Genomic DNA, 13,812 nt, shown 5'->3' on the forward strand with positions numbered 1-13,812 from the left:
TTAACGCACCTCATGTGCAGCCACCACCTGTCAGTGGAGACTGGCATGTTGCTCTATGCTGAACAGGTTTCAGTGGCATTTCCAGACTAAGATGTCCTAGGAAGAAAGGCCTGGTGATCTTCTTCCAAAAATCAGCCAAGGAACACTCTATGGATCACAAAGGTATGATCCACAACCAATCAGGGGGATGGTGCAGGACTGGGCAGTGTTTTGTTCCACTGTGCATAGGATCAGCATGAGTCACGGGCCAACAGAACAGCAACTAAAAATAATCACAACAGATGAGATAAGCTTGCATTTGACTAGTTAAGGTCATATATGTTAAAAAAAAAAGGAAACTATTGCTTACTGAAGCTTTAACAATCTACTAAATTTACCGAAATCAGCATATTCAGTGAGGCACACAGAGTTTGGATGTATGATTGAACATGTAAGAGAAAGAAAATGATACATTTAAACTTGTTTCACTGGAGCAGATACTTACCACACACGTCTTATATAACTTTGAAGTTGGGTAGCATGGGATTCTGTGTTAAATTATTTTACGGGGAATTGGAGAGGATTCAGGTAAAGGCCAGCCCAATAAATGATTTACCAGCTACAGTAAAACATCAAGGAAATTGTTCAGATTGTATCTCAGGCCATTTAAAAACAGAAATTTATAAAGGTCTCAGAAGCCCCTATATCCTCAATCCTGTTTTAAAAACAAATATTTATAGCCGTCAATTATCCCATATTACTGTTTTGTTTTTTTTTTTAATGGTAGCAATTTCAGGAAAAGGAGAGCTTGGAAGTCAGGAAATAGGTACAAGATCCAAGGGGATTGGGAAAGAGACAGGAGAGAAGCCAAATGGACTCATTCACCCATTCATTCACTCATCCAGTAAGTATTTACAGGCACCTATTCGACGCCAATGAGTTTTCTTTTTTTTTTTTTAATTATATACCAGGAAACCCTGGTGGTGTACTGGCTGCTAACCAAAAGGTCAGCATTATGAATTCACCAGCCACCCCTTGGAAGCCATATGGGCCACTTCTACTCTGCCCTATAGGGTTGCTATGAGTCTGAATCAACTCGGTGGCAAAGGGTTTCGTTTTTGGTTTTACTATATACCAGGTACTCTAGAGCTAGAGTTTAAAGACTCAGGAGTGACCAAACAAATGGAGCTCCTGCCTGCATACAGCTTCCGTTTAGTGAGAGGAAACAAATAAAGAATTAAATGGAATAAATAAACAAGATCACTTTAAACTGTGATAAGCACCCTAAAGAAAACAAGCAAGGTAATGATGAAGTAAATAACCAGAGTAGGAATGGGTACCCTTTTAGGTAGGATAGACAGGAAAGGCATCTTGAGGGAGGTAAAACTGATTCTGAGACTTAAAATATATACAGCCAAATATACAGCTGAGAAGTGGGAGAACATTCTAGAAAAATGAGGCATTCAGTGCAAAGGCTCTGATGTGTGTTTGAAGAGCAGAAAGGAAGGCAGGTGTGAAAAGTACCTCTATTTTTACCTTTGAAAGAGACATTTTCCTTAAATAATAATTATTATTATTAATTTTATTATCAATATTAATATTATTTTTATTAACTTTAGTTATATTGCTGCTATCACTGTTTATGATATTAATGTTAGTAAATGTATTATGTTGTAAATATTAATTATAATTAATAATTATTATTGATTGCTGTATTGATCATACTGATAGTAATTTTATGAATATTTGTAATTGTTACATGTTATTTGCTTTATTAAGAATCTATACATTCCAGTCACTGTACAGGACACCATATATGTATAATCTCTCTCATATTTCATACTAACCTTATAATCTCACAATACAGTTATGATTATTCCAACTTGGCACAGGAGAAAGCAGTCTCAGAGAGTTCAAGCAAATTGATTAAGATCACACAGATAATCAGTTGGAGAGCTGGAATTCATATTAAGGTTTACCTATTCACAAAGGCTGTACCCTTTCATTTTGTGTTTTTTTATAGTTCAACAAATATTTATTCAAATATTTCAAATGCTTATTCAAATATTTGTTGAACCCTATACCTTAACATAAAGAAAACAAAAATCCTCACAACTGGACCAATAAGGAACAGCATGATAAATGGAGAAAAGATTGAAGTTATCAAGGATTTCATTTTACTTGGATCCACAATCAATGCCCATGGAAGCAGCAGCTAAGAAGTCAAATGATGTATTGCATTGGGCAAATCCATACCAAAAGATCTCTTTCAGGTGTTAAAAAGCAAAAATGTCACTTTGAGGACTAAGGTATGCCTGACCCAAGCCACGATATTTTCAATCGCCTCATATGTATATGATAGCTGGACAATGAATAAGGAAGACTGAAGAAGAATTGATGCCTTTGAATTGTGGTGTTGGTGAAGAATATTGAATATACCATGGACTGCCAGAAGAACAAACAAATCTGTCTTGGAAGAAGTACAGCCAGAATGCTCTTTAGAAGTGAGAATGGCAAGACTTTGCCTCAAGTACTTTGGACATATCATCAGGAGGGACTAGTCCCTAGAGAAGGACACCATGCTTGGCAAAGTAGAGGGTTAGTGAAAAAGAGGAAGACCCTCAATGAGATAGATTGAAACAGTGGCTGCAACAATGGGCTCAAATATAGTGACAATTGTAAGAATGGCACAGGGTTGGGCAGTGTTTTGTTCTGTTGTGTATAGGGTTGCTATGAGTCAGAATCAACTCAATGACACCTAACAACAACATGTTCAAAGCAAGGAGCCCTAGCGGTGCAAAGATTAAGTGCTTGACTGCTAGCCACAAGGTTGGTGGTTTGAATTCACCAGTCGCTCCTTGGAAGAAAAGACCTGGTGATCTACTCTCGTAAAGATGTCAGCCTAGGAAACACCAGTTTCTGCTCTGTCCTATAGGGTCACTATGAGTCAGAATCTACTCGACAGCATACAACAACATGCTAGGATCTGTGCATATACAGATGAATGAAGCAAGGTGTGGTCAATTGTCTTTCCGAAATGGTCACAGAATATCTTCTACCCAACATGTTCTTTTATGATTTGTCCTTGCCACTACCCCATCACAGAGGGAGGCTCTATTTCCCCTCCCCTTCAATCTGGACTGGCTTTTAACTTGCTTTGACCAATAGAATATGGTGGAAGTCACTGTGTAATTTTCAAGGCTTGGCCTTAAGAGATCTGTGAGTTCTACCTTCTCTACTTGCAAAGATGCTACTGGGAACCCAGCCACCATGCTGTAAGGAAGCCTAAGCACTGATGGAGTGAGGCCCATGTGGAGAATTGAAGATCTGAGTTGAAGCAAAAATCAGGGCCCCAGGCATAAGGTCCAAGCTGAGACATACTAGCTAGATGCCAGCAGCTTGAACCACTGCAGCAAAAGCTCCAAGCAGGCTTGTGCAGATATGCTCTGCCTGAATGCCCAGCCCACAGAATTGTGAACAAATAAACGATTGTTGTTTTAAGCCACTAAGTCTTCCGTGATTTGGCGTGGAGCAATAGATAACTAAACCACATAACAAGCCCTGCCTGGTGAGAAAGACAAGCATATAAACTTTTTTTTTTTTAAATAATGTAACTGAGTGACATAAGAGCAGAACAGGGGCACATCTAACTTGGGGTAGAGCAATTGTACGAAAATTTTTTTAGTAAAAACATCAGATAATCAATATTTTGGACTTTGTGGGCCACACCATCTCTGTCTCAACTACTCAATTCTGCCATTTAGGGCAAAACAGCCATGACAATACATAACCAAATGGGTGAGGCTGAGTTTTAATAAAACTTTATTGACAAAAACAGGCAGAATTCAGGATTTGGCCCAGGAGTTGTAGTTGGCCAATCCCTATTCTAGACTTCAGAGCACTGCCTAAGAGTAGCTTCTTAAAGGATCTATCAGAAACTGAAGCTCTGAGACCCTTTGAAACTCTCAGTCCTTTTAAGTCTCTGTGTAAAATAATAATGACATTGTGAAATTGTGTACACTGAACTCTAAAAGGCCATCCTTATAGGCCAACAGAGAGGTGAGTCATCAGAGAAAGCCTGGAGATGTAGCAGGGGCAAGCGGAGAAGCTAGAAATCTGCAATTAATCAAGCTTGTTCTCCAGTCCATGTGAACCTCAAATAGGAATCAAAACTAAGCGCACAGCCCAGAATAAGTTCATGCTCTCTCATCTGCATTCCATAATAAGCACCTGGTACCTCTATGCTGGCAGTTATTTCACTGAATTAAATTTTAATGCACACATGTCACTTTTCCCCTCAAAGGCTCACAGACCAAGAGTTTCTTAAGAACAGGAGCATGTCAATTTCTTATCTGAAAATAGTATTTGTTGTATATTTTTTTCTTTCTAAAAGAGGCATGAATGTTTCTTTTCTTTTAAGCTATTTGGAATTCCTTCCTACCTGATACTTCTAAGGCACAAGACCGCTTCTCTTGATCCAGAGAACAACTCACCATTTAGCCTGGATACAACATTCCAGCTGACTCAGGGAGACGTTAAAGTATTCAAACTTCTAGGTTTAAGTGAAGAACAGTGATAGTTGTAAGAATATGATTGGATAAAGGAATTTGAGCTGATACCATGTCCTCCGGATGGTGGTTCTAGGATGGAAGCAAAAGAGGAAACCCTTTGAGAACCAAGTCAAAGGACAGATAAATATCAGGAGGGAAATCAGGGCATGGATCTTGAGGTGGGCATGGAGGCAGTGGGTAGAAACAGGTGACTGTGGCTAGCTCTCCCATCTCTTCTCTTCTAGGTTATTGTCTGTGTCACACAACCACCGTTGTTCCATTCCACTACCCTTAATGAATGCTGCCATTGCAAAATCCTGTACATGGTACCTCTGAGAAACTCCAGTGCTCACAATTTTTATGCATTTTTTCATGCATGTTGTATGTGTGCTTGCACAGACAGATAGACACATACACACACAGTCAGGTAGAGCAATAAGTATGATCTGTTTGGATCTCAAGTGAAGTAAGGGTTACGGCATGTATCAACCCCAGCTCCCCTTACAATGCCAACTCTGAGCACTGCCCACACCAAATTATTCACCATTTTTCCACTGTAGCCTACCCCAACCAACTTCTTTGCCATGATTTAACTCAAATCTTACTTTTTATGAGAATTCTTCTTCATTTTCAAGCAACTTTGTCTCTCATCTTTCCCCATCTTTTGCTTTTCTTAAAAAGATAACATTATCACAGAACATTGATTTTTTTAAACATCCATGCCCCTCATTGAACTATGAGATTTCCCAAGTCAAGACACACATTGTGCAGCATATAACAGTCATGCAATTCCTAGTTGTCAAGTGAATTAATAATAAAATGAAATAATAGAATGAATAAAGTTGAATGAATTCAATGAAATTAAATTTTAAATGAAAAGCAGGATATAGTCACTCACCAGGCTGAAAATCTGTGTTCCTCCAGTTCTTCCAAGTAAGACATATCCCGTGCATAATCTTCAATTTCTCCACTTCTCCCAGAAGTTGACTTTTCCTTCAAGGAATGATCAGTCAGGCTATCTCCCTTGTCAGTAAAATTAAATTTTAAAAAAGTAACATTAATACCAGATACTAAGTTTATCTCTCTTTAGCGACATTTTCTGCAGAATGACTTGTAGAATCATTGACCATTGGGAAGCATATGTCTTAGTCATCTAGTGCTAGTGCTGCTATATAATAGAAATACTACAAGTGGATGGCTTTAACAAAGAGAAGTTTATTTTCTCACAGTAAAGTAAACTAAAAATCCAAATTCAGGGTGTCTGCTCCAGGGGAGGGTTTTCTCTCTCTGTTGGCCTTCTCATCAATCTTCCCCGGACTATGAGCTTCCTTACGCAGGGACCCTGGGTCCAAAGGACTCGCTTTGCTCCCAGCACTGCTTTTTGGTGGTACGAGGTCCCCTTGTCTCTCTGCTCACCTCTCTCTTTTATATCTCAAGAGATTGCCTCAAGACACAATCCAGTCTGTAGATTGAGTCTTGCCTCACTAACACATTAACAACACAGAGGCAAGATTTACAACACACAGGAAAATCAAACAATACCAGGAATCATGGCCCAAACAAATAGACACACACTTTTTGGGGGTACATAATTCAATTCATGACAGCATATATAGCCATAAAATTAAAAAATTTTTGCATGGGAATTGTTGTTTAACATTCCAGATTCTCTCACTGAATTTCCATCCCCACAATTGCAGAGATTATGTCTTGTTCACTTTTGTATCATCTCACATGGCACAGTTTTTATAAAATGTTAGTGGAATAAAAAAACAAACATAATCATGGCTGTGCTATTTGTATTAGTCAGGACTGTTGATTGCAAGTGACAAAAATGTAGCTTGAGCTACCTTTAAGTAAAAAATAATAATAGGAAAAGGTGTCTGATAGAAGGTTTAAACAACCAACCTATGGGGAAGGAGGTAGGCAACTGGATCTCAGAAACAGCTGGAATCAAGGACTAAAGACCACCAGGGCTCTCTCTTTACCTCTGCCCTCTGCTTTTGATAGATCACTTAGTTCTAGTGATCATTACCAACAGGTCCTGAGTTCCACAACTTGTAACTCTCAACACCACACATTTCAACTCAGAATTACATGATATCTGTGGAGCTAACTTACTATAAATTGAGAGAATCATGTTATAAACTCATGATGACGGGTCCAGAAATAAAGTTGTCCCATTGGGTCTTCCAGAGTCATGGAGGGCAGCCAAGGAGTCTTGGGAGCCCAGCTTTGGTGAGGAATTGGGGAAGGGAGCAAGCAGTTCACTTTGCTCTTTCTTCCTCCCTCTCCTATGAAAATGGCTCAACTTTTACCTGTTTTCTATATCAGAATCTTTGGTAAGATTTTATTACAAAATGTACTGCTAAAAAGTAGTTTGAAAATCACTAGTTTAGAAAAAGAAGAAAATTCGGTATGACTTGCATTTAGAACACAGTTGTGTTAATACTCTTCTTGCTTTTTGTGTAGACTTCTCAAATCTGTTTGATTAGGATTTGTAAGAGGTCTCTACACAAGTTTTAGCATAGCTGTGTAGTTGGAATATTTCTCAACCACAAACTATTGCTTTGGATTTGCAGGTTGTAGTCATCAGGAATGCTTCAGAATTAAACTCGGGCAAAGCAGATGTTTCATCAAATATCTAGTGGAATCAATAAGGCTTGTTTATTTATTATGAAATTGATTGATTTGATTACCTTAAGAACAAAAGCCAGTTTTGACAGCTATCAACTTTAAATATCTTTCATCCCAATCCTTTTTATCTTTTTCAGCCTTTATAACTCCTGTACCAGTAAAGGAACCCTGGCAGCACAGTGGTTAAGAGCTTGGCTGCTCACCAAAGGGAAACCCTGTGGGGCAGTTCTAGTCTGTTCTGTAGGGCCACTATGTGTCAAAATCAACTTGATAGTAACCGGTTTTGGGTACCAATAAAGGTATTATTTAGTCATATGATTTCTGATACGTTATGGCTTTTTTTTTTTTTTTTTTGATTACTCAATTTCCTAGTAAATTAGAGTGCAAAGTTTGCTGGAAAAAATATGAGCTTTAAATTTTCCCAAGTAAATATATTTGTTTTGCACACCTTGCTAAACTGTTTATTATATGCTTTTGTAGCTTGTGAAATTTGAAATTTGATGGCATCTCTTTATAAGTTATATGTTTATTTATCTCACTTGACACAAAATTGAAATTACAATCAAGAATCACACTAATGGTTCAGTTACACCAAAGCCCTTTACTTGTTTAAGTATGGGGTGAAGTACATTAAATTGCTTTCTTTTTGGCTTATCTATAAATATGTCTTTGTATCTTTCATGGCAATTGTGGATCAGTGGTAGACTTTTCACTTTCCATGCAGAAGACCTGGACTTGATTCCCAGCCAATAAGCCTCCTACACACCCACCACCCATCCTTAGTGGAGACTTGTGGGTTGTTATGATGCTGAACATGCCATCAGAGGATCTTCTAGACTAAGAAGGACCAGGAAGAAAGGCCTGGTGATCTACTCCTGAGAAACAGACCATGAAAACTCTACAAATCACAGTAGTGCAATCTGCGGCCTACCGTGGGGCTGGCCCAGGACTGGGCAGCATTCGGTTCTGTCGCACACGAGGTTGCCATGAGTTGCCAACTCCACAGCAACTAGCAACAAAAGCATCATGGGAATAAACATACAATACATCCTCTGAGTCAGATATCCCTCATTCCATATCTTCTTCTGAATCTGGCTTGAATTTCTGGCTGTTCCCTGTTGAAGTATTGCTGCTGCTGTTTTTGAATTAATTTCAGTAAAATTTTACTTGCACGTGATATTAATGACATAGTTAGACAATTTCGACATTCTGTTGGATCACCTTTCTTTGGAATAGGCACAAATATGGATCTCTTCCGGTCAGCTGGTCAAATTTCTTGGTATAGACGAGTGAGCACTTCCAGCGCGGCACCTGTTTGTTGAAACATCTCGAATCGTATTCTGTCAGTTCCTAGAGACTTGTTTTTCACTAGTGCCTTCAGTGCAGTTGGACTCCTTCCCTCAGTAGCATCAGTTCTTGATTGTATACTGCCTCCTGAGAGTTATCAATACATCGCCCAATTCTATTTGGTACAGCGACTATTTCTATTCCTTCAATCTTCTTTTGATGTTTACTGCATTGTTCAATATTTTGTCCATAGAATCTTTCAAACTTGCACCTTGAGGCTTGAATTTTTTCTTCGGTTCTTTCAGCTTGGATTTCTAACTACATTTCATTATAATACTTTGCCTTCTCGAGCTGCCCACTGAAAACTTTTTTAATTTTTATTGTGCTTTAAGTGAAAGGTTACAAATCAAGTCAGCCTCTCACACAGAAACCCATATACACCTTGCTACATACTCCCAATTGCTCTCCCCCTAACGAGACACCCTGCTCTCTCCCTCCACTCTCTCTTTTTGTGTTCTTTCCTCCAGCTTCTAACCCCCTCTACCCTCTCATCTCCCCTTCAAGCAGAAGATGCCAACATAGTCTCAAGTGTCCACCTGATCCAAGAAGCTCACTCCTCACCAGCATCCTTCTCCATCCCATTGTCCAGTCCAATCCCTGTCTGAAGAGTTGGCTTTGGGAATGGTTCCTGTCTTGGGCCAACAGCAGGTCTGTGGGATATGACCACTGGGGTCCTTCTAGTCTCAGTCAGACCATTAAGTCTGGTCTTTTTATGAAAATTTGGGGTCTGCATCCCACTGCCTTCCTGCTCCCTCAGTGGTTCTCTGTTGTGTTACCTGTCAGGGCAGTCATCAGTTATAGCTAGGCACCATCTAGTTCTTCTGATCTCAGGCTGATGTAATCTCTGATTTATGTGGCCCTTTCTGTCTCTTGGGATCGTAATTACCTTGTGTCCTTGGTATTCTTCATTCTCCTTTAGACCATGTGGGTTGAGACCGACTGATGCACCTTAGAAGGCCGCTTGCTAGCATTTAAGACTCCAGATGCCACTCTCCAAAGTGGGATGCAGAATGTTTCCTTAATAGATTTTATTATGCCAATTGACTTAGTTGTCTCCTGAAACCATGGTACCCAAACCCCCACCCCTGCTACACTGGCCTTCAAAGTGTTCAGTTTATTCAGGAAACTTCTTTGCTTTTGGTTTAGTCCAGTTGTGCTGACCTCACCTATATTGTGTGTTGTCTTTCCCTTCACCTAAACTAGTTCTTATCTACTATCTAATTAGTGACTACCCCTGTCCCTCTCCCCCCCCACCCCTCATAACCATCAAAGAATATTTTCTTCTCTGTTTAAAGTATTTCTTGAGTTCTTATAATAGCGGTCTTATACAATATTTGTCCTTTTGCAGCTGACTAATTTCATTCTGCATAATGCCTTCCAGATTCCTCAATGTTATGAAATGTTTCACAGATCCCACACTGCCCTTTATCGATGTGTGGTATTCTATTGTGTGAATAAACCATATTTATTTATCCATTCATCCATTGATGGGCATCTTGGTTGATTCCATTTTTTTGCTATTGTAAACAGTGCTGCAATGAACTTGGGTGTGCATATATCTGTTCGTGTAAAGGCTCTTATTTCTCTAGGATATATTCCAAGGAGTAGGATGGATGGATTGTATGGTAGTTCAATTTCTACCTTTTTAAGGAAGCTCCAGATTGGTTTCCAAAGTGGTTGCACCATTTTACATTCCCACCAGCAGTGTATAAGTGTTCCAATCTCTCCACAACCTCTCCAACATTGATTATTTTGTTTTTTGGATTAATGCCAGCCTTCTTGGAGTGAGATGGAATGTCATTGTAGTTTTGATTTGCATTTCTCTAACGGCTAATGATCATGAACATCTCCTCATGTATCTGTTAGCTACCTGAATGTCTCCTTTAGTGAAGTGTCTGTTCATATCTTTTGCCCATTTTTTAATTGAGTTGTCTTTTTGTAGTTGAGCTTTTGCAGTATTATATAGATATAAGAGATCAGGCGCTGATTGGAAATGTCATAGCCTAAAACTTTTTCCCAGTCTGTAGGTAGTCTTTTTACTCTTTTGGTGAAGTCTTTGGATGAGCATAGGTGGTTGATTTTTAGGAGCTCCCAGTTATCTAGTTTTTCTTCTGCATTGTTTGTAATGTTTTGTATACTGTTTATTCCATGTACTAGGGCTCCTAACGTTGTCCTTATTTTTTCTTCCATGATCTTTATCGTTTTAGATTTTATATTAAGCTCTTTGATCCACTTTAAGTTCATTTTTGTGCATGGTGTGAGGTATGGATCTCGTTTTATTTTTTTGCAGATGGATATCCAGTTATGCCAGCACCATTTGTTAAAAGACTGTCTTTTCCTCATTTAACTGATTTGGGGCCTTTGTCAAATATCGACTGCTCATATGTGCATGGATTTATGTCTGGATTCTCAATTCTGTTCCATTGGTCTGTGTATCTGTTGTTGTACCAGTACCAGGCTGTTTGGACTACCATGGTGGTAAAATAGGTTCTAAAATCAGGTAGAGTGAGGCCTCCCACTCTGTTGTTATTTTTCAGTAATGCTTTACTTATCCGGGGCCTCTCTCCCTTCCATATGAAGTCGGTGATTTCTTCATCCATCTCATTGAAAAATGTCATTGGAATTTGGATCAGATTTGCATTAAATCTATAGCTCTCTTTTGGTAGAACAGACATTTTTACAATGTTAAGTCTTCTTGTCCATGAGCAAGGTATGTTTTTCCACGCATGTAGGTCTCTTTTGGTTTCTTGCAGAAGTGTTTTGTAGTTTTCTTTGTATAAGTCATTTACATCTCTGGTAAGATTTATTGCTAAGTATTTTGTCTTCTTGGGGTCTACTGTAAATGGTATAGATTTAGTAATTTCCTCTTCGATATTCTTTTTGTTGATGTAGAGGAATCCAAATGATTTTTTAAAGTTTATCTTGTATTCTGATACTCTGCTGGACTCTTCATTAGTTTTCTTGAGGATTCCTTAGGGTTTTCTGTGTATAAGATCATGTCATCTGCAAATAGAGATAATTTTACTTCTTCCTTACCAATCTAGATGCTCTTTATTTCTTTATCTACCCTATTGCTCTAGCTAGGACCTCCAGCACAATGTTGAATAAGAGCAATGATAAAGGGCATCCTTGTCTGGTTCCTGATCTCAAGGGGAATGCTTTCAGGCTCTCTCCATTTTGGATGATGTTGGCTATTGGCTTTGTATAAATGCTCTTTATTATGTTGAGGGATTTTTCCTTCTACTCCTATTTTGCTGAGAGTTTTTATCATGAATGGGTATTGGACTTCGTCAAATGCCTTTTCTGCATCAATTGATAAAATCGTGTAATTCTTGTCTTTTGTTTTATGTATATGATAGATTACATTAATTGTTTTTCTAATGTTGAGCCATCCCTGCATACCTGGTATGAATTCCACTTGGTCATGGTGAATTATTTTTTTGTTATGTTGTTGAATTCTATTGGCTAGAATTTTGTTGAGGATTTTTGCATCTAAGTTTATGAGGGGATATAGGTCTGTAATTTTTTTTTCTTGGGGTGTCTTTACCCGGTTTTGGTATCAGGGATATGCTGGCTTCATAGAATGACTTTGGGTGTATTCCATCCTTTTCTATGCTCTGAAATACCTTTAGTACTAGTGGTGATAACTCCTCTCTGAAAGTTTGGTTGAACACTGCAGTGAAGCCATCCAGGCCTGGGCCTTTTATAGTTGGGAGTTTTTTGATTACCTTTTCAATCTCTTCTTTCGTTATGGTTCTATTTACTTGTTCTACCTCTGTTTGTGTTAGTTTAGGCAGGTAGTGTGTTTCTAGGAACTCATCCATTTCTTCTAGGTTTTCAAATTTGTTAGAGCACAATTTTTCACAGTATTCTGATATGATTCTTTTAATTACATTTGGGTTTGTTGTAATATTGCCCATCTCATTTCTTATTCGAGTTATTTGGTTCCTCTCCTGTTATTCTTTTGTCAGTTTGGCCAATGGTTTATCAATTTTGTTGATTTTTTCAAAGAACCAGCTTTTGGTCTTTTTAATTCTTTCAATTGTTTTTCTGTTTTTTATCTCATTTAGTTTTACTCTAATTTTTATTATTTGTTCTCTTCTGGTGCCTGAGGGTTTCTTTTGTTGCTCCCTTTCTATTTGTTCAAGTTATAAGGATAATTCATTGATTTTGGCCCTTTCTTCTTTTTGTATGTGTGCATTTATTGATATAAATTGACCTCTGAGCACTGCTTTTGCTGTGTCCCAAAGATTCTGATAGGAAGTGTTTTGATTCTCAATGGATTCTCTGAATTTCTTTATTCCACCCTTAATGTCTTCTATAATCCAGTCTTTTCTGAGCAGGGTATTGTTCAGTTTCCAAGTGTTTGATTTCTTTTCCCTGCTTTTCCTGTTATTGATTTCCACTTTTATGGCCTTATGGTCAAAGAAGATGCTTTGTAATATTTCAGTGTTTTGGATTCTGCTAAGGCTTGCTTTATGACCTAATATGTGGTCTATTCTAGAGAATGTCCCATGTGCACTAGAAAAGAAAGGATACTTGGCTGCTGTTTGGTGGGGTGTTCTGTATATGTCTTTGAGGTCAAGTTGGTTGATTGTGGCATTTAGATCTTCTGTGTCTTCTTTGAGCTTCTTTCTGGATGTCCTATCCTTCAGCGAAAATGGTGTGTTGAAGTCTCCTACTATTACTGTGAAGCTGTCTATCTCACTTTTCAATGCTGATAGAGTATTTTAAGTATCTTGTGGCCCTGTCATTGGGTACATAAATATTTACTATGGTTATATCTTCTTGGTGTATTGTCCCTTTAATCATTGTATAGTGTCCTTCCTTAACCTTTCTGGTGGATTTAACTTTAAAGTCTATTTTGTCAGAAATTAATATTGCCACTCCTGCTCTTTTTTGATTGTTGTTTGCTTGATATATTTTTTCCATCCTTTGAGTTTTTGTTTCTTTGTGTCTCCAAGTCTAAGGTGTGTCTCTTGTAGGCAGCATATAGACAGATCGTGTCTTTTAATCCATTCTACCACTCTCTGTCTCTTTATTGGTGCATTTAGTGCATTTACATTCAGGGTAATTATGGACAGGTATTGATTATTTTTTTTAATGAATTTAGCGCTATCATTTTGATGTCTTTTTTTGTTTGTTGTTGACAGTTTCTTTTTCCCAGTTGATTTTATGTGCTGAGTAGATTATCTTTATATATTGTCCTTTCCTCGTATTCATTGTTGCTGATTTTGTTTCTGCTGAGTCTCTATTTTTTTCTTGTATTTTATTTTGATGAGTAGGATAGTTTGTCTCC

General features: G+C 38.2%; 1 protein-coding gene across 1 annotated transcript in view; it reads right to left on the reverse strand.

Moving 5' to 3' along the window:
• LOC104846629 (uncharacterized) overlaps window positions 1–13,812 on the reverse strand; it is a gene marked incomplete at its 5' end in the record, with an annotated part of 349,131 nt that overhangs the window by 67,299 nt on the left and 268,020 nt on the right. The window contains 1 exon segment of the mRNA XM_023557607.2: window positions 5,428–5,552. Within this exon segment, the coding sequence (XP_023413375.2) occupies window positions 5,428–5,552 (125 nt within the window).

The sequence above is a fragment of the Loxodonta africana genome, chromosome 1 (assembly GCF_030014295.1).
Source record: "Loxodonta africana isolate mLoxAfr1 chromosome 1, mLoxAfr1.hap2, whole genome shotgun sequence".
Lineage (NCBI taxonomy): Eukaryota > Metazoa > Chordata > Mammalia > Proboscidea > Elephantidae > Loxodonta > Loxodonta africana.